The sequence below is a fragment of the Anopheles coustani genome, chromosome 2, assembly GCF_943734705.1.
Source record: "Anopheles coustani chromosome 2, idAnoCousDA_361_x.2, whole genome shotgun sequence".
Classification (NCBI taxonomy): domain Eukaryota; kingdom Metazoa; phylum Arthropoda; class Insecta; order Diptera; family Culicidae; genus Anopheles; species Anopheles coustani.
Window position 1 is genome coordinate 92,309,578 of NC_071289.1, and position 20,918 is coordinate 92,330,495.

The 20,918-nt window shown below is 45.3% G+C and overlaps 1 protein-coding gene across 1 annotated transcript; it reads left to right on the top strand.

The window, feature by feature from the left end:
• Positions 1–232: 232 nt before the first annotated feature.
• Positions 233–15,043, top strand: LOC131263723 (peptidylglycine alpha-hydroxylating monooxygenase). The gene is made up of 7 exons (XM_058265975.1): positions 233–276; positions 1,333–1,766; positions 9,827–9,884; positions 10,008–10,095; positions 10,181–10,383; positions 12,564–12,954; positions 13,024–15,043. The coding sequence occupies exons 2-7, from the start codon at positions 1,479–1,481 to the stop codon at positions 13,190–13,192; spliced, it is 1,197 nt and encodes a 398-aa protein (XP_058121958.1). The 5' UTR covers positions 233–276; positions 1,333–1,478; the 3' UTR covers positions 13,193–15,043.
• The last annotated feature ends 5,875 nt before the right edge of the window (positions 15,044–20,918 follow it).

Sequence of the window (20,918 nt, forward strand, 5' to 3'; positions counted from 1 at the left end):
CTAGTTGGTTTTTGGTACCATATTCGTATTTGATGTTGATTGAATGAAGAAGGTTGATTTAATTTCATGTTAAATACAAAACAATATTGATTTTTAACAATTTTTTAGAAAACACTCTAAAGCTTTCTCGCAAAAGCTCATCGTAACCCCCTTACGTTGATAGAGGTTCCAGATTGTTGATGTCTATTTGTTTGACAAGCTCCGAATGTCAGTCTTGTTTAGTACTTCGGACCGAAAGGACGTACGCGGATCACGTCTCGTAGTTTTTTGCAGCAGGTGCTTACTTACTGCCTGCTAGTTTTAAGGCAAGTCCTAGTGCATTGCAATGTTTTGATGTTGGAGAACAACGTTAAATTCACCCAGCTTCCCTCACTGGCTCAAAAGCTGAAGTAAACTTAGTGGTGCATAAAAAGCTGTTCGTTAAACGACCAAGTGTTTTAGGCAACATCTGCTGTTTATTTCTCTGTGTGGAACTACTTTAAGAAAACATCATCATGGTAGATTACGTTCTTTAATTGTTTACTTTAGAAACATATAAAAAAAGTGTAGATAAACTTGCAAGAAGATTGTTGAACGCATTGTACTGTGTGTGTGAAAAGGAAAGATAGGTCGAATGCATACAGGTGTAACATCGATGGCTGGATTAGCCAATTTAACATTCTCTTTTCCAATGGAACACATTTCATATCATTTTCAATTGCGTAGCATTAGAATGCATTAAATATCCATACATTTGCCCACCACAATGATGGAAACAATTTGCTCAAAACAACACAGGTAGAAAGAGATGGAGAATAGGTCAGATGAAGCAACATAATAAGTTCCATGAGCTTTAGAGGTTCCGAAGGGAAAGCCCCGATTTAGGGGATTCACCGTCCCCATTTTCCATGATTGTTTACTACAACTCGGTCAATTGGTGTAGTGCCAGAAGAAATGTTAATAATTAGATTTGGATTAGTTAAACACAGATGGGTTTCTCATGGTGAGGCTATAATCGGAGAATGGATGAGAAAGCCTCCATGCTGCAAAAACTCCCTACGGTTGGGCAACACACTTTGGCTCCGCATCTTCCATTGAAACATGATACGAAAATAATCCAGCATCTCGTATGAATGGAGTGAAAGATGCGACATAATCCTCCAGCATGATGTAGTTCGCACCGCACATAAAGCGGGAATGAGCAAGTACAACTCATCATCGGGAGATAAGAGTGAGAAGGCGTCTTGGATTGATTTTTTTTCACGGTCACTATCCTACGTTGTCGAGCACGTGCAGTTGCAAACGTTCGTCGTGCGTACAACCTCGCCTTATCCTGGATCCTTTTTTCCACAGGTGGTGTACGTGTGTCTTGTGTAACGGGTGTGTGAGTAGTGTGCCCCAAAAAGTGCATCCTCCCCTGGCTCGCATAACGTGTCATCAAACGGCAGATACTAGTGTTTCACCTGTGTGTGCGTGGTCGTGCTTGTTGCCACGAAACAATGCATTTTGGCCGCGTGTCGCAATCACCCCGGGCACGACCGTGTCGCTTCCATATGGCAGCATCTTCCACCTCCACGGAAAACAACAGTAACAGCAGCAGAGCTAGTCACAGCAGCAGAAAAAGCACACAACAACTAACAATGAGTGGCTGGTTGTTGGTGGTACTGGTGGGGTGTCTAACGGGTGGAGTTCCTCCGGCCAGCGGACTGCCACCGGTCGGGGAAGGTGGTGAAAATTATCCGGTTGGACGATTCCCATTCCTAATGCCAAAAGTCGTCCCATACAAGGTAGGTACAAAAGGGCTGCCATTCAACTTACATTCTTTTTTTTCAAAACTTTCCGGGTTAGGAAACCTTTGGGGTTTCGAATTTTTCCATCAGCAGCTGTGGCCTTGAATTTGGATGAAGGTGCCTGCTGCTCCACAATACTTTGTAAGATGTGGAGTTCCGTTTGTTATCACCGTCGTCCAGCATCCGGTGATAGCAGCAAATCATGCTGTGCTGTCGAACTGTTTCTTCACTTTAAAACGTACCATATGGTGGCGACAGCACATCGCAATCAGCTAATTACTTCATGCTATTTTTAATTGTTCATGGTAACCTGGAACATATTCGTACACAATTTAAGCTAGATACAAATAGTAATTAAGAAAAGTTGATTTAACCAATTTTTCACACCTTTGAGTTTTCTACATGTGTAAATGTTAGTACTGTTTATTGCGTCAACAACATTTCTACTGAGACGACTTATTCACACAACCAAATCTCACCTACTACAGTGAGAGGTAACGTTAAATGTACATCGTTTTTCTACCTACAACATGGTCTTTACCAGCAAAGCAACCAATGTTTTAAAACTGTTTTATTTCGTTTCTAATGGTACTGGTTTTGATTAGGTTGTTGTAACAAATTCGATTATGTTGTTCACGTTTTCCCAAAAACAAGCATTCCACCATTTTCTATAAATTCATATTCAATCATCACAGTTTCCTTTGCACGTTAAAACACATATTTTATGGTATTTAAATGTTCTGAAAAGAATTTATTCGCACATGGAAATCAATGAAACGTTCATCGCAAATACGGTGTACAGATTTTAGTTGCAAAATTTTCCCACCCCACACCTTTGGCGAAGTTGAAAAGGGTATCGCTTTAAAGCACTTGATGAACCTGCGTCAGCGCTCTTATCAAACCAATGTCAGGGAGATGGATGGGTAAATGTTTCGAGCGGGCGAAAAGCCAACATTATACATGCCACATAAAACAAACGAGCGTCGAACCTCAGGACGACGCGTGAGTGTTTGTGGAGACCCGGTGATAACGACGGTGTTCGGTACATTCCCGTGGTATGTTGTACAAATCTAGAACAATGATCGATCGCCGATTACCTTGACCGAAGGCAAACCCCAGACTGGCTCTACCTTTCCCAATGGCTTATAGAAGTGATTGGCGTGCGTTCTCTGTGAGTGGAGTTCAAATAGTCTCGATTTTGATTTTGTCGAAGGGCAAGTTTTCTGTTTTCATAAAACGGTTACTATGATCTCTCAGAGAACAGTATGATGAATTGGAAAAGCAGTTCATGTGGGATAGCAACATTCTCCTGACGTTGCACTACGGAAGAACCAGTTCTGTGCTGCATCTTGTCTGTTTCTGGCTGTAGAAAGTTTCCCCATTGAAAGCTTTCCTTTCACTCCATCGTTTGGAAAACGCAGACCCAGGGTGAATCCAGTTTTGTTTGCACATAAAATTATCGTTTCCGGTGTTACCACAGCCGACAAACAAGCTCGTTCGAACGTGCACCTTTGGGGAGTAACCCGTTGTCCCAACAGCAGAATGTGGTTCCACGAGAACTAAACCGGTAGAAGATGCTAACGACTCCTGAGACACTCCCGGAACACGTTCCCTCCCGGTTGTGCGTCCAATTAGAAGGGATGTGCGAAAGCGCAGGTGAAAATCTAGAACAACATTTTGTGCTCTACTAGGAACAAGAAATTCCTACATCCGATCAATCAAAGCAAGCTTCAATTCGGTTATTTGAAAATAGCGGTTGGAAATTCATATTTCCATAAAACTAATTGATCACTCGACTTCCTTTCCGAGGGAAGAAAGTATCTGTATTTTATGCCCACCTTAACTGTTTTGCCAAGCTGCTAACGTCACTAACGAAGACATCGTGTGGAAAATTTAATCAGGTGGAGATGAACGTTGTATGAAAAGAACAGACAACGTTTTTGTTTACCATTGGGGTACAAACGATCCTTTTTTTCATGCACAACGACGCACAGCTAATAAGTATTTTTCGAATTTCATTAAATTCGTTTTGTTTCTCAGCTTTTGTGACTCATATTACAACGAATGGGTTTTATTTTCGATATAGAAAACTAATCTATACGTTTCATTACACTCTACTCGGGCTCATAGCACTGACCATAACATACGGAATGTGATTGACCACTCGACCAATACATAACGGGTCGGCTATAACCCTGTCCACCAACCTGGCAACGAACCTGATTGCTTGGAGCTTTGCCGAACGGAGCACCGAACTCTTAACTTTGTACAGCATGCGCAGATTCCGCCGGCGGGTGGAATGTGTAACGCAGGGATAAAGTTGAATTTGTTGCACTATTTTTAGACGCTTCCCATCCGAAGAGCCAGGTCCCATCCCCGGAGGGAAATGAAAGTTTTCCCCCATTATGCGTTCCGAACATTTCGGCTTGCGTTGGCGGAGAGCGAAACATCATAGCTTATGTTAAGTTTAAAAATATCCCCCGTGTTGTTGTTTTTGCTGTTGCTGATAACAAATTCCTATCAGTGGATTTTTTTACCGAGTTCGCAATGGTTGAAAGGTTTCTTTAGTGCGCTCAATTTACGACCATTTTAGGATATTTATACCGCAATTCCGTGACGGTTTAAATTGAAACCAATCCATGCCATGAATGAATCGCTTAGAGTAAAACTCTGTTTTCATAGACTGTCACCATTCTGTGCCATTTTCGGATTCGTGACCCAGGCGGAAAATAATAAAAATCCACCACCATCTGGTCACGTCCTCGAATAGAACCTCACCCTCCAGCGCGTGTTGGCTCGCGGCCAGCGGTTCATTCAGTTGCTCCAAACCCGGCAAGCGGTGCCAGGCGAAGGGGCAAGCGGGGTATTTTCGGAAGGAGTCCACAGCATGACGCCGAACCCGGCACCCGGTCCGCTCTTCCGTCCCGTCACCGATGCCACACTATGACGTCAGTCGTAGGAACGAAAAACCTTCGGAGAGATTTTCCCTTCCTCCTCCCTAGTGGGGATGTGCATTTTCCTGCCCGGCGCACTTAGCGTGGGATCGGTTGCGGGTTTCCGCTTACGCACGTACGCACACCAGGGCGAGGGAAATCGGAACAACACGAAAAGTTAGGATGAGTTAAGTGTGAACGAAACCCCAAATCATACGCCCGCAGGGGTTGGGTAGGGAGGGGAATGATAAAGGGTGGCAAAGGTTGGGGAGGGGGGAGCAAAAGTATGGATTTATGTTGAATCATGCTACTGCTATTGATTGTGTAGCCCTTCAGACGATTTCGTTCCCTTTGTCAGAGGATTTCCTAGTGAGTACAACAATAGTATCTAAAACAAAGCTATTATTATACTGTAGCTGCATTGCAGATTGAACTATTTTGTTAGTTATTAAAAATAATATTTAAAATAAGATTAGTTGTTATCAAAATTTTCCAATTATGACGAATTTTTATGAAGTATTACTAAACTGTAGAAAAGAAACATTATTAGCTCCAGTATAAGGCGATAAGCTGCCAAATTTCGGACATAATTTATCATTCTTTGGGTAAAGCAAGGGGATGTGTGGGTGGAAACAGGGTGTACTAGAATGCTGGCTTTCTTCCACCAATGTGTTCCGACGGGTTTTCAACGCCACCCTTCGAACACGACGATGAAGATATGGGTCAACTTGTTCTCCATCATGTCCTTGGTAATTAAGGGGACATTTATGTGTAAAGTTTTCCATTTTAAACGATGATAACTTTCCGTGCAGAAGAAAAGGATCCTACTGTTGAACTGATAGATGTTTTGTTGTCAGAATTTATTACTGCAGGCCCAATGCTCATTTCGTCACTTGTTTACAATGGTTCACACGCTTCGCACGTACGATAAACTTCTTCAAACCGCTCACAATCCACCAACGCATCGTGCTCATAATTTATGGACCGCTCGTTTGCCACAGTTTGCGTGTCAAATATTTACGTCCCGTCGATTGGGGCCAAAATCAATCCGTCACGTCGCTTCGTTCCTGCCACGCGAACCGCCGCTGCCGCCTTTCGTTTTTGGAGAAAAACAATTTTCGTACCATCGTGTGTTGGCAATCCGAGCAAAGAAAAACAGCGGCCAATCACGTAAAAATGCCTTCCCATCCGTCATTCCAACGCAACGTTTTTGGGGAGAAAGATGAGACGGCAGGTTGAAGTTGCACCCCCACTCTAGGGTTCGTTGTCACGGTGGCCAACGTCTCGTAAACCGGCTTACGCGTTCCCCCCACTCCGAAGTGCCGGCGAATCTAATAGCGCAGTACTCGGAAAATGTGAGCCCTAAGCTTCCCAGCCGAATTCCACGAACGGTCGGTTTGTTGGCTGAAGCTTCACCTACGTGTGGAAATTCTTCATCCCCGTCGTCGTCGGCGGGATGCGGAGTGGATTGGAATAGGGCAGTTTCCATGCAAGTCGGGCCCTACTGTTCCCTTCGATAAACATATGCCATTCCTTCCACGGTTTGAAACTATTATAAAAGCACAGGAAAAGTTCCTCCATTTACATGCTTGTGGAGTGTAAAGTGTAGGAACCTTTTCCACCCACGGGTTTTCCACCCACCAGATTTCTGGTGGTTAATTTTAGAATCATTGCTGCTCTGGTTCTTTCGATCCTCGCACGATGTGTTTGCTGCTGCCGTTGTTTGCTCAACATTGCCTTCCAGGTATTTTTCATCTCATTTTATGTTGGCGTTTGGTTTGGTTGGAAGGATATATTTGGAACTGTGTGTGAGTGTGTATCCCTGTGGCGTTTAAACATTATTCAGCGTGATTGGCAGCGTAAGTTGGGTGAGTACAGGAAAAGCTCTTTCTTAATTAATTTTAAAAAGGGCAGAAAATAAGTAGCCATCCTTCAAATCGGAGTCGAACTGATGACTTATAAATTGCTACACAATTCTCCCAAGTCTAGCTGCAGTCCACCGCTTTACCACTGAGCCTGTCGAAGGCTTGGTTGTTTGCTTGCCTTCCGGTTATCATTATTTGATAACCAGTTGACAGTGATTATCACTGGAATAGTCACTTTCGCAAAGAAATGTCAGCAAGGGTAACCCCCAGGCGCATTTCTTTAAAGATAGTACCTCAGTTGACCATCCCCCTTTTTCCCTCCTATCGCTTCATCGCTCGAAATTAAAACTTTGAAGTATTTTCTTTTCAAGTAAGCTGCTTGCATTATCCAAAAAAGAACCAATGGGCTAACAACGTTTTAAAAGATCGTTATTCTATATTTCTTCAATGTATGATGTTCTAAAATACATAACTGGTTTATGCCAACTTTTACAGAGAAATGAGCTAAAACTGTGACCTTTAAATTGTACATAATTTTGTAAATTCAGATTTGTAATAAGAGACGATTAGAATTAGAAAAAAAATATAATATCCTCACTTGTTTTAGACAACCTTCAAAGATTCATTATTAAAAGACTTCTGGGAAAATGTGTTGTTGGTAAACTGTGTGTTATTCGCTAAATATTTTTCGAGCAGTAAATATTTGCCTACGCTCCTTTTGCTCCACGCTTCAGCCATGTTTAATCTTTCGCTTCTTTGGGCGAGATTCTCGTGGCATTAATTTTCCACTTTTCCCATCCGACGACCGAGAGATTCTATCGCCTACGCGGCCAGCGCCCGTAGCTAATTACAGAAATTAGCGGCTGGTGTTTTTTTTTTGCTCTCCGCCTTAAATCAAACACGTACGCCGTTCTGCGTTTCTGCAAAGCATTAAGGGGAGCTAAGGGCTAGAAAGGAAAAATAAATTTTAGCGAAAATCAGCTCGTTATGAGGGCCTTCGTTATTATTGCTTTATTTGGCACATAATTGATGGTTGGAGGTGATGAGAAGGAAAACTTCTTCCGTCGGGATTTGTTCATTCTTCCAACGCCTTTCACGAACAACTATCGTGACCGAAAGTGCTTTGCGAACCATTCATTGTTTTAGTAAATATAGTTTTAATTTACAGAGGACATTTAATGAGAAACTCACATTGTTAAGACGACTTTTAAAAACTTGAACTGAAACAGTTGGTAAAGCTTTCTTGATTTCAACTCTTCTCCACCTTATGCTCAACTTTGCTTTTCAATACTTTATTTCTCGTCCAACCAACCAGCCTACTATGGGTTCCCCGACCCAATCCCTTTTCACTTGAAAAGTAATGAAAACTGCTCGGATACCAAGGGTCGTTTTCCCAAAGAAAGGGTAGATTCTTCTCGTTACCAACGATTGCGGACTTCTCGAAAAACGACCTAATAAAAGATTACAAAACCAGTAAGGTTTCGTTTGTTCCGGTTGTTGTATGTTGTTGAGCAAAGGTCAAATGAACCTACTTGCCGGGTTTACATTCTTCAGTAACAACAAGAGCGCACGATTAACGAATTACATCAACATCATCATCGACATTTGACCTCCAACGGTTGACCTGGAGCATACGATGCCAACGCGAAGTATCCACCGACATTCGGGATAATGTGGCATCATAAACGAATAACGGTTGGATACATTCCACCGTTCCTCCCAATATGCGGGAAGGTATACAGTTTTCCCTTCCCTTTTTTCATCCAGCTTAATTTGCAATTGTACTTCAGATACCTTCTTTTCCCGTTCGCCCCCGGTTCGTTACGAAACGAGAAAATCCACCAAACACACGGTGTAGGTGGTTCAAATCCTTCGTCATCCACGTTTCGCCCGCGAGAGACAATGTTGTAATCGGTTTCCATATTATTTTTCATCTATTTCGATAACCGTCACTCGTTGATGGAGAGGAAATTTTATCTTGCCTGCAAGGGCGTATTTGATCGGAATTCTCGGGTAGGTAGAAATATCTGAGTACGCGATTTAAGGGAGGATTCCGTTGCGGCTGTGCAATATTTCTTGCTGGAGCATGAAAATGCGATCAGCTTATGGTGCAGGCGAAGACGTTCCCTCGGGTGAAGTCATTTGATTAAAAGCATCCACATTGCGACGCAAGTAAATAAATTGAAAGGAAGTGGTAAGGTTATGAAATTACTCTCTCTTTCTCGACGATCTTCGTCAAACATTTTTAAATTTCAATATCTTCTTAAGGACGATAAACTAGTATTGTTTTGGACGGATACTTCGTTTCTTGACGCAACTGATTTTTTTGGCAGTGTTATGATTGTTTTTATATTATATCTTAAAACATCAATCGTTTGATATCGAAAGAGAGAAACAACTACAAAGGTGCCCTTGATCGAGGCAACTTATTCAATATTCTGCCCGTACTAAACCACTGAGAAAATTATTTTCCCTTCCAAGCGATGAAAACTTTTCGAGATTTTCCCGTTACACACGTTTTTCCCCGTACCTTAACCCAGCGGCGCTTCCATCTTTTCGGGTTCGCTATTCATTTCTTCCATTAGAGGAAGTTTGCATTTTTAATGCCATCGCCATCCGTCTCCTTTTGCGTCCCCGTGGAAAACCCCGTGTTGGAAGCTCAATACGTCGAGATTGCAAGAACGTCAACCGGGAGGGTTTTGCCTTTTGACGGTGGCGGGTTGTGAATATTGAATTAACTTCCGCGATGTAATGGAATTCTTTTTCCAATTAAACTCTACCGGAACGGGAACCCAATCTGCACATTCGTTGTGTTCAGAAAGTGAAGTTTATGTTTGAATATGTTAGAGAACTGATTGAAGTACATTGACATATTACTAACTTTAAATTACTTTGGGTTGCCCTCACCTTTGGTTAGCATTTGTTCCTGTTTTGTAAGCCTAATTTGTCCATGTATCGTTAGCAAGATCGACAGTAGCCACTACCGAACCAATTTTTCCCCTTTGAGGCATCACGATGTTATTGTGAAAAAATACCCTTGTTTGGTAGGATTCGTGTTCGAAAACACCACCAAGACATTCGTGTTACACCAATCAAGGGAAAAGGGTTCGGAAAAGTCCTCTTCAGCTAACCACCTACGCGGAGAGGCAACAAAGAAGAAAAAAGGATATGTGCGATGACCGTCAATCCGAGTGAGAGCTTTCCGATTCACTAATGTACCCCGTGGTTGTTTTCCTGTTTGTTTTTTCTTTCCCCGCAGCCCGAGCTCTACCTCTGCACACCGGTGAAGGTGGACTACACGAAGAGCTACTACATCGGTAAGTGGGATGTTTACCATCCAAGTGTGCGGCCAAAAACCTGGTTAACTCTCGTCGGTCGTCGGAATCCATCAGCTCTCGTTGATTGTATTTTTTTATCTTTCTCTCTCTTTCTCGATGCAGTTGGGTTCGAACCGAACGCCACGATGGCCACCGCGCACCATATGCTTCTGTACGGCTGCGGAGAGCCCGGCTCAGAATCGGCCGTATGGTAGGTGGCGATTCCACTCCGGAACGTAGATCTCTATTAGTGGCTCACTAATCACGATGTGCTTTTCTTTTTCTCGTGCTCGCAGGAACTGCGGAGAGATGGCAGGTGGGAGCGAGGAAAGCGGCAGCCCATGTGGAAGTGGTGCTCCATCGCAGATTATCTACGCCTGGGCACGGGACGCCCCGAAGCTGGAGCTACCGGAAGGGGTCGGCTTTAAGGTTGGCAAGGATTCACCGATCAAGTACATCGTGCTTCAGGTTCACTACGCGCATATCGACAAATTTAAAGGTACGAGAGGGTGTTAGGGATGGAACGTTAACTGTACGGCTACACGAAACAAGCAAAGTGGTTTTCCATACCCTCCCCAACTCAACTGTGACCCAAACAAGCGCACCAATAGCGCCCCGACAGGTGGAAACTCATTTGCATTAAGGCAAGGACACTGTTTCTCCATCGACGCAAACATATTCCCCCTCGTTTAAAAGGTCTTCCACGGACAGAAATGATCCGAAGTACCATAATTCTGTGCCCTTCTGCCTGCCTTTTTCCTTTGAAGATGTTCACGGTTGCCATCCCACCCGTCCTTCAGCTGTTTCGCTGGCACAAATTGGATGTGGGAGGGTATCGGGTTTTCGAAGATAAATGCCATCCATACCCACGCGTACACTTCGACGGAACGATTCCGTCACAATGGGCTTTCGTTTCCGGGGAGGAACTGAAAGGTCGTCGCGAGACGTTGGATTCTGGATAGAAACCAGAAACATCCAGAAGTACATATAAAGGACGCTGTATGTCGCGTAGTAATGAAGCTTGTAGCGGAAAAAGGGAGGGATGAAACGGCCAAACCATTTTTCCGAAAGAGTATGTCCTTGGGGGTTCCACGCACAAGAGCCGGTATTGTGATTATGCAATCATTTCCCAGGACTCGACCCACCTTGATATGGCTTCTGTCAGACAGAAAAATGTACCACCCATTTGCGAACTCCCCCGTCCTCTGATACTTCCGAGGGACAAATTGAGAAACTGAAAACTTTGTTTGAGTCTGTATGGAACATCGTCGTGCTCGTGACGGCGAAAATTAATTGTACCGTCGTTGCTGGCGATGATTGCGCCATTCGTCGACTAGCGGAAAGTTAATACCCCCAACCCACCTTCCTAAAACACCCAGCTGGAGGAAGCAATCGAGCACTCACTAAAAAACACACGATACGATAAAAGTTGGAACAGTTTTACGCTTCCGCTGCGGGACATCTTCCGCTCGATTCATATTTTATTCGTCACGTACAACTTTCCAGGTGCTCGAAACTACCCAATTTTCCCACAAGTCGACGGCTTCAACGGCCTGTTTACGACGTGAACTCGGCGGCCCAAAATGACTCGGGGCACCTGTTGAAGTTCGGCTGAAGAAGATGCCCGAGACACCATCCAAGGCAACCATGATGCAGCTCGTTTGCTTGTGACCAGTGTTCCGTGAAAATCGGTCGAGCGCCCACAAACTCCCAGATCGAATTTACCTTTCCCAAATCTACAGAGCCGGTGGAAGAGAAAACTACGGTGGTCGAAACGAAGGGACCGCGGATGATGCGGGACTCGAGCCACAAAGAGCTAGGATGAAACTCTGTAACTGTCGGTTAGCATATTGAACGCCGACGGAGCTTCATTTGCATACTTGATCGGTTGGGAAAACGCTTCGAAGGGCGCCTACTTGTTTTACTTCACTTCGTTTAAAATCGGACATGATTTCACCACTGAGTTGAACAGTTGTCATTTCTGTCACACCCGAGGAAAGATAAGCCATGGCTTTTTCCCATCGTAAACAGCTTGATGATGCTCAACACGACGGCGTAGAACATTAATTTAATTGGTGTTAATGGAGAAACATTAAATTCTCCTACGGGTCGGGTTTTACTAAAGCTTCCCATCGTGCAAAGGATGTTTTAGGCAGCCACCATCGTGCCGCAAGAACAGCTCGAACGGATTTTCCGGACGATACCAGCTGCTCCAACCTGTGGTGTTGCTTGTTGAGATGGAATTTTCCGTTCCAGGAACCATTCCGTTTAATTCGCTTCGTAGGCATGACTATGGTCCTAGATGTACGGATGGACGACCGGACGGATAGCTTCGGCAAGGGATTATGTTTTGAAGAGTTCACTCGAACTGACACCTTATGCAGGCAGCGAAAACTAGATGAAAGCCGTTCATGGCTTAAGTGTTTCCCCCCCGAGGGCAGAGTGTCGTTGTTCGTTTGGTTATTTACGTTCAATCGTAGTACGCAATGACCGCGAGCTGGATGGAAAATCGGTCGTTTTTCGAGGAAAATCTGGATTGGAAATTGTAAAACGAACGCGAAGGTTGTTTATTTTTAAACGTTGTTTAAACGTTTTATTTTTGAACGTTGTTTTTCAATATGGTAATAATAAATTTTATTTTTTCTTTTCGTGCTTGGTGTGTGCTGTTCCTCCCATTAGATGGAACGACGTATGACGATTCGGGCATATTCATACACTACACGACGAAGGTGCTGTCGAAACAGGCCGGTGTGCTGCTGCTCGGAACTGCCGGTTACATTCCCCCGCAAACCACCGAGCACATGGAGACGCTGTGCGACATCCAGGAGGACAAGGTAATCCATCCGTTCGCCTACCGGACGCACACGCACAGCCTCGGTCGGGTCGTGTCGGGCTATCGGATCCGCAAGGATGAAGCGGGCGACGACCACTGGACGCTGCTCGGCAAACGCGACCCACTGACGCCGCAAATGTTCTACCCGGTCGAGAGCCGCGATCCAATTCGACGGAACGACCGACTCGCGGCTCGCTGCACCATGCAAAGCAACCGCACACGGATCACCAAGATCGGGTAAGTGAGCGAACGTAAGCGGGTTGAGCTTTAATTGCATCGCTAATTGCGTTTTCCAACGCCCTGCAGGGCCACCAACGAGGACGAAATGTGCAATTTCTATCTGATGTACTACGTGGAGAACGACGAACCGCTGCAGATGAAGTACTGCTTCAGCAACGGGCCACCACTGTTCCACTGGACCAACCGCGAGACGGAACTGAACCACATTCCCGACTACGACGCCAGTCATCTGTAGAGCGTTTCGTCGTCTGTAGAGTGACTTGTCGGAAAGCGTGCAACACCTTGCGCTCCGACTCACAAACGCACACGGACATCCTTTCGTTTGATTCTCGTGCAGCAGACTCTTTCATCGTTTGCCTGCAATGGGACGACCGATGAAGCTAATGATGAAGGACGCAGAACGACTGTAAGAGCTGACAGGAATGGGACGATTTTGGAGCATGAATTTCCATATCACAAATTTTAACGGACGCGCGGAAGGAAGGAACGTTTGCGGGCAACAACATATGCGTACTATCCCCATTATCCACACTTAGCCGACCTACGGACATCGAGACTTGGTTGATTAGGACATAGTTTGCTTTTCGATCAGTTTTAATCGTCAGGATGATGCTCTGGAGGGTGGTCAAGTAAATAGTTTTCCCAGGTAGTGAAACGGAATGATTTCATACTAGTCAGGTTCGAGTTATTAATTGTGCGCCTCTGCTGCTAGATGGTTTTATTTCTTGTTGGTTCCGTTTCCTGTTGTCGTTCACGTGCATTTATGTTCTTTGTTTTATAGAAAAACCTACAAGAAAACTTATGCTAATGGGGGGTGAAGGGAAGATGGGAGTTGAAAGACAGAAAGATAATCAATAAGAAGCGTCGTGACTTCCAAGGAAACTGATGGTACAAGTGTGCGTGTGTATGTGTGTGAGTGTGTATGTGTGTGTGTATGTGTGGTGTTGAGATGAGCGAGGATACTTAAAAAGTATATGTTGAACCGATGGCACCGTTGTCTAACTAGCGAAATGGGATTTGTTAGCTTATGTCGTAAAAGGTTTCCGTTTATTGCCTTTTTAACAGAACTATTCTTATCCGTATGAATGTTGTTGTCAAAATGTGATTGAAAGTATATAATGAAACGAAAGGCTTAAGAAAGATGTGAAATGAGAGTCTCATAGCGAGAGGAAACACTGCATAGCAGAGAGCAGGTCTTCTAGCCCCAGGACGTATAGATCTTATAACATAGTCAAAAATGTGTGTGTTTTTTTAGCCGAAGATGAAAAGGTTTTGTTTTATGACAAATGCTTTTAAATATAATAACTGATTTCCTATGTTAGCAGAACTTGAATACCTCCCTCGAATGCACTGTAAAGAGCAGCACAAGCAGTACACTTGACAGTGTTAATCGTTGCATTTAATGAAATGTTTTATTGCTTTCTCTATAGCGTCAACCAGTGTTGAAACATATACTTAACCCGTAAATGGTATTTACCAGGACATGAAGGGCATCTCTATGTTTGGCTTATGTTTTCGTACGAATCTATCAGTGGCAGCACAATTACCGGAATCTTTTCACTTGTAGATAACACAAAATTAAACTAAGCAGTGGGGCAGCACGTGGTAGGCACGTGGTAATGCAAACAACATATAATATCTGGAAAAAGTATTCTCAAGTAATGGTAGAAAACAGAATTTATATATGGAACCTTGAAACCATCACTCTTAAGATTAAACAAAAAAGTAAAGACAGTATATATTGACGAAACAAACACACACACATGCAACTTAAAGACTTTCTTAGAGGAGGATGATCGCACGATCGTTAGATAAAAAAGGAAATGGGAAGTGGTTGGCTCTAAGCGCGATCGAAAACTATGGATAGCACATTCCTTTGGTGTTTAATTTAAACATTTAAAACAAAACATGAGATATAAATCGTCGTACAACTGTAGACCATATGCGGCACGTGGCAAATGTGCGTGAACACGTGGAATAGAACATGATAGTGAGATATGCATAGCTACATGCCCATAGCACACACAAAAAAAAACATATTATATATACACACATTCACGTACCGAAGCATACAAAATCGCAAAAATATATATACATTATTATAGATATACATATTTGTCGGATGTAATTTCCATTTTAAAAAGAGAATTTGTTTCCTCATAAGCAGCGTAGCAGCGGAAACCTCTATTAGAATTTACCAATGAAACACATGCCCTGACCCATGTTACGTTTGATTAGGATTCCAACTGCATTTGATCTGTAAAACTTTATTTTTATACCGTCTGAGATATTGTTTCGTTTCCTCCATATTCAAGCCCTCGGCTTGATTTTCTTTGTAATCAGGCAAAGGAAACAAAATGCAACTTTCTTTTCTTTAAAATTTTTAAAAGGAAGACCAGATCACGTGGAAATGGCGCATGTACAGGGGAGCAATTCTCTTGCATATGCGTGAGCCCTACAGACATACTAAAATAAAAAAAAAAGAAAATAAACAGGAAGGATGCATAGTATTCATATTCATAGTAAGCAGAGACTATTTCCGACTGTGTTTGTTGTGTCTTATGTTACATTAAAAAAGTATTTTATTATCTATAAATTAACGATTAGACAATTACACTTTAAAACGGGTTTCGCGTGAAGGATGGACAAATACGGTACGGACGAATACGGTACGGACGAGGCAGCTCCCGGGAGACGATACGCGTCCTCTCGCTAGGACGGTCGGGAAGCGAAGCGGCCATCCTGTTGTTCACCTCGTCCGCTATCGGACACCGATAGCGGCGAGTGGAAGGATGGCTGCGTACGTTGCAGCTTCCAGTGGATGATGAAGCTGCGTCTCCACAACATCTCCCCCTTTTATTTCCGATAATCGTTAAGCCAACGAGGAAGTCTTCTTTGCCTAGAAGACTTTCGTGGCACCGTTAGCGGCTGAGTCGAAACACTCGGAGCTGCTTCCGAAGGTCCGCATGACGGCTGACGTAGTGGCGCTTGCGAGACAGCTGTGGATGGTGCAGGCGGCGGAATCGGATCCACCGGGTCAGGAGCCGCCGGGCCGATGAAGGAACTGCTCGGTATCTGTTCCGTAGGCGCTCTCCAGTCGCCCATCACTATGTCGTAGGGCAGATGGGGGGACGTTGTTTGCTGACCCAACTGCGACGGGCTACGAAGATTTCGCTTTCGTAGCTGATTTACGTGCCGCCTAATTGTACGCCCATTTTCCGTTGCTACCTCGTACAGCACACGTCCACATCTTCGAATAATGGTCCCCGGAATCCATGTTAAGTTTCCTGAGAAGTATTTTGCCAGAACCTTATCACCTTCGTGGAAACTTCTACGACTCTCGCTCTGCTGTGACTGATGAGCCGTCGGCGGCCGCAGTAAATCGAGCGCAACCCTCGGCTGTCGACCGAACATAACTTCGGCGGGCGCCTTCCTTTGGTCCAGGAGCGGGTGAGGAGTCGTTCTGTAGGTCTGTAGAAAATTGTCCAGCGCCTCGTCTGATGAGGATCCATCCATTTGACCCTTCTTCAAAGCCCTTTTGAAGGTGTCGACGAATCGCTCAGCCTGACCATTCGACTGAGGATGGAAAGGTGGCGATGTGACTTGCTGGATGCCGTTTCGGCTGCAGAATTCCTGAAACGATTCACTGGTGAATTGCGGTCCGTTATCACTCACCAACGTTGATGGCATCCCAAAACGAGCGAAAAGACTACGCAGTATTGCTATCGTTGCTGAAGACGTCGTGCTCGAGGTTTTGATGATCTCCGGCCATTTGGACAGCGCGTCCACTACCACCAGATACCAAAAACCTTCTATTGGACCGGCATAGTCCACGTGCACTCTGGACCAGGGACCTGATGGTTGTGGCCATGGAATGGGGTCCACCCGTGGAGGAGCCTTGGATGCCGCTGCGCATGGCTCACAGGATGCAACGTAATCCACGATGTCGTCGTCTATAGATGGCCAGTAAAGGAAGCTCCGTGCGATCGCCTTCATGCGTTGAATGCCGGGATGACCATGATGAAGTTGCTCCAAGCATCGCGTGCGCAGGGTTTCAGGGATGACCAATCTCTCCCCGAACAAAAGGCAACCTTCCACCGTTGATAATGCGTCCTTCCTGTCACTGTATCGTCTTATTTCTGCTCCAAACGATACTTTTGAAGGCCATCCATCTCGAACGTACGAGTAAACTTGTTGTAGTACTGGATCACTTTTGGTGCTACGCTCAACATCACTGAAAGCAAGTGGAAATGAGCTGACGGCATTTACGGCTACAGACTTCAAATCGTTTTCTAAGTCGATGCTTGCTATGATATATTCTGCTTCTGGCTTAGCGTGATCCTTTATCAGGCGGGATAGTACGTCCGCATTTCCAAATGAACCCGATGGTACATACTCGATTTCAAAATCGTATAGTTGCAGGGTTAACGCGAATCGTTGTAATCTGTTGGCTGTATACGTCGGGATGCCTTTCTTTGACCCAAATATACGGAGCAGGGGTTTGTGATCGGTTTGCAGCAAAAACCGCCTGCCGTAAATCATTTTATGAAATTTTGTAACGGCGTAAACGATGGCGAGACCTTCTCTATCAATCTGACTGTAGTTTGTCTCGGCTTTTGTCAGTGCTCTAGACGCGTGTTGGACCACTTTTATCGAACCGTCTGGAAATTGGTGACTTATGGTCGCGCCGAGACCGATCGATGAAGCGTCTGCGGATACGATAATTTTGGCTCTAGGATCGTAGTGCGTAAGAAGGAGATCGGACGACAGTATCTCCTTAAAACGGTTGAAAGCCTCCTCGCACTCTTGCGTCCATTCGAACTTGTCTTCTGCTTTCAACAGGTTATCAAGCGGGTATCTAAGGCCTCGCATGTTAGGGACAAATTTGCCGTAGAAATTTATGGCCCCTAAGAAGGATCGTACGCCGCTGATGTCTTTAGGCGCTGGCAGATCACGAATCACTTCTATTTTCTCCGGATTTGGCCTCAGTCCGCGGTGATTCACAATATGACCCAGGTACCGGATTTCACGCATCTTGAAAGAGCATTTCTCTGGGCGTATCGTGAAACCGTATGCCGCTATTCGTTGGAAAAGATTGAAAAGGTTTGTATCATGGTCGTGTTCTGTCTCGCCCCCGACAATCACGTCATCCATGTATCCGCACACTCCTTTCAATCCAGCGAGCATCGTGTCGACTATTTGTTGGAAAGCTGCTGGTGCCGTCTTTATTCCCGGTGGCAATCGGTTATATGTGTATAATCCGCGGTGAGTATTGATCACCAGATACGATCTGCTTAGCTCCTCTACCTCTACTTGGGAGAAAGCGTCCGATAGATCAATGGTGCTGAAGGATCTACAGCGTGCTAGCTTCGCAAAAATATCCTCGGGCAAAGGCAACGGGTACTCATGTGCTATCAATGCCGAATTTAGCCCTGTTGAATAATCTCCGCAAATGCGGATGTTGCCGTTTGCCTTTCGCACAACTACTATGGGGGCTGCCCATTCCGAAAAATCGATCGGTGTAATGACGTTCATTTGCTCTAACCGCTTTAATTCGCCCTCAACTGCCTCTTGCATTGCGTATGCCACCGGTCGTTTTTGCCGGAAAACAGGTAGACTGTTTTCTTTAATGCGCAGCGCAATGCGTGCTTTAGTGCACTTTCCTGGCCCGCGAAATACCTCCGGAAACTTGTGCTCTAAATTTTCAACGATTTGCGGAATCGTGGCTAGCTGCCCACAAAACGCATCTAAAGGCATCGAACCTAATTCGAATGCGTCTATCAAATCGGCTCCGAAAAGTTCCAGTTCAGCTTCTGAAACGCGAATTGTAGCCTTTTTTGTATTTTCACCGATTCTAACCGTTGCTTCGAATTCGCCTGTTAGTTTTAGGCTCGACCCGGATGCTGTTTTTGCCTTTACGCTGGCGTTTGTTAGAGGCGGGCTGCCGACGCGTTCCCAGAGGCTATGGCCAATTAATGTTATGTCTGAACCCGTGTCCAGCTGTAGCTTTAGGTTGGTTCCGTTTATAATAACATTAACGTACTTACGGCATGAGGCTACGGTACATATGCTGACAGTTACGGCTTTCGTCGCTGGCCGGTTTGCTCGATATTTTGTTCGCCGGGTGCCGCTGCTTTTGCGGGAACAGAAACCTTCCCGATGCCCGATCTTTCCGCATGATCGGCATTTTTGTGTTTTGTACGGGCAGTCTCTCGTCCAATGTAGTTCGCCGCATAACCAACATGGCCTGCTTGGTTGAGCACTTTGCAGTGGAGAACGGTGATGCTGAAAGCTTTTCGATTTTTTAGTATACTTTGCTTCGTGCAACATTTGTACTTGCCGTTCGTGTCCCTGAATGAGGGCACTGTCTCCTTTTAGGTTGGTTATGCGTCGGCACTCTGCGGTGAGCTGGTCCAAGGTTACTTCAGGGTGATCCTCTATGCGCGCTAGTAACCTTGTCCGGATCTCAGCGTCTTTCTCGTCCTTAAGTCCGCACACGAGGATGAGGCATTTGAACTGCTCTTCGCTCATTGCCGGTAACTCGAAATCAACACACGCTCTGTTGACCCGGCAAGCGTAAGCCACTAGGTCCTCTGTTCGCCTTTTTTCCGTCTGGAGGCACCTATATCGCTTGCTGAGGGTCGATTCCGCCTTCCCGAACAGGGCTTTCAGCTTTGCCGTCGTCTGCTCGAAGGCGAGTTCCCGTGGGGCAAGTGGCAGAATAAAACTCACGTAACGAGCATGCTCGGCGGTGCCCAGCTTGCGCACCAGTAACCGCACTTTTGCCGAATCGTCCAACCTGGACGCATCAAGACTGAAGAGATCGTCGTAGCGGGAAAACCACGCTTCGAACGTGATGCCATTTTCGACGTCGAAACGGAACTCGCTGATGTTTCCCGCCAGGGAATCTACGATTAACTCTGGGTTACTCACGGGCTGCTGCTGGGGCGGTGTGTGTTGTTTTAGGGCTTGCATCATAAACTGCTGCTGCTGCTGCATTTGCTGAGACATCGTTTGCAGCATCTGGTAGAGGAATGCGTTTTCCGGGCTCGTGAAAGATGGTGCTGGGACTCCATTTTGCGCGCTTGGAGTCGTCGATGGCGCCGGGTTGAAATTTAACGATGGCGCCGGTGCTTCGCTTCGGGGCGCTTGCCAGGGCAACTGCGGGTTACTCGAGGTCATCGGATGTTGCAATCCTCCTACGCCGGATTGTCCGAAGGATGACCTCCGCTGCTCCTCGTCGGGCAAAGCGTTCGTTTCCATGCCGCTCAATCTGCGTCGTTTTGCACTCGGTGGCGGAATTTTTGTAGATAGGATTCCACCACTTTTCACACGCACGACACGCGATATAAATTAAAACTTTATCCTCGTCGCCACTGTTGTGTCTTATGTTACATTAAAAAAGTATTTTATTATCTATAAATTAACGATTAGACAATTACACTTTAAAACGGGTTTCGCGTGAAGGATGGACAAATACGGTACGGACGAATACGGTACGGACGAGGCAGCTCCCGGGAGACGATACGCGTCCTCTCGCTAGGACGGTCGGGAAGCGAAGCGGCCATCCTGTTGTTCACCTCGTCCGCTATCGGACACCGATAGCGGCGAGTGGAAGGATGGCTGCGTACGTTGCAGCTTCCAGTGGATGATGAAGCTGCGTCTCCACAACAGTGTTCATTCAATGGTGTGATTGAGAAAGATACAGGAAGATTAAGCGATGGGGGGAGGATTGCTTCGTTTCACCGACGAGCAAAGTGCTCATGTTTACCCAAACACGGTCGTCAATCCACAAGTTAGCACAGATCTCGGCGCTTATCAGTGCGCCGTTCCGCCAAGAATAGGTACGTAAATAATCTCCTGGCCAGCTACGATCTCGAGTGTGAGTGTGTTTTGTAATAAAAACCGGAGCCGAGATAATGCGCCTACTGTCAGTTTGTTTGGACGCCGGGTGCAGATCA

What these genes read in the sequence shown, in the direction of transcription:
- LOC131263723 (XM_058265975.1), top strand. Translation starts at nt 1,479, where the DNA reads ATGCATTTTGGCCGCGTGTCGCAATCACCCCGGGCACGACCGTGTCGC. An exon ending in GGCTCAGAATCGGCCGTATG is followed by an intron (nt 10,096 to 10,180) that starts GTAGGTGGCGAT and finishes TCGTGCTCGCAG; the next exon opens with GAACTGCGGAGAGATGGCAG. An exon ending in ACACGGATCACCAAGATCGG is followed by an intron (nt 12,955 to 13,023) that starts GTAAGTGAGCGA and finishes AACGCCCTGCAG; the next exon opens with GGCCACCAACGAGGACGAAA.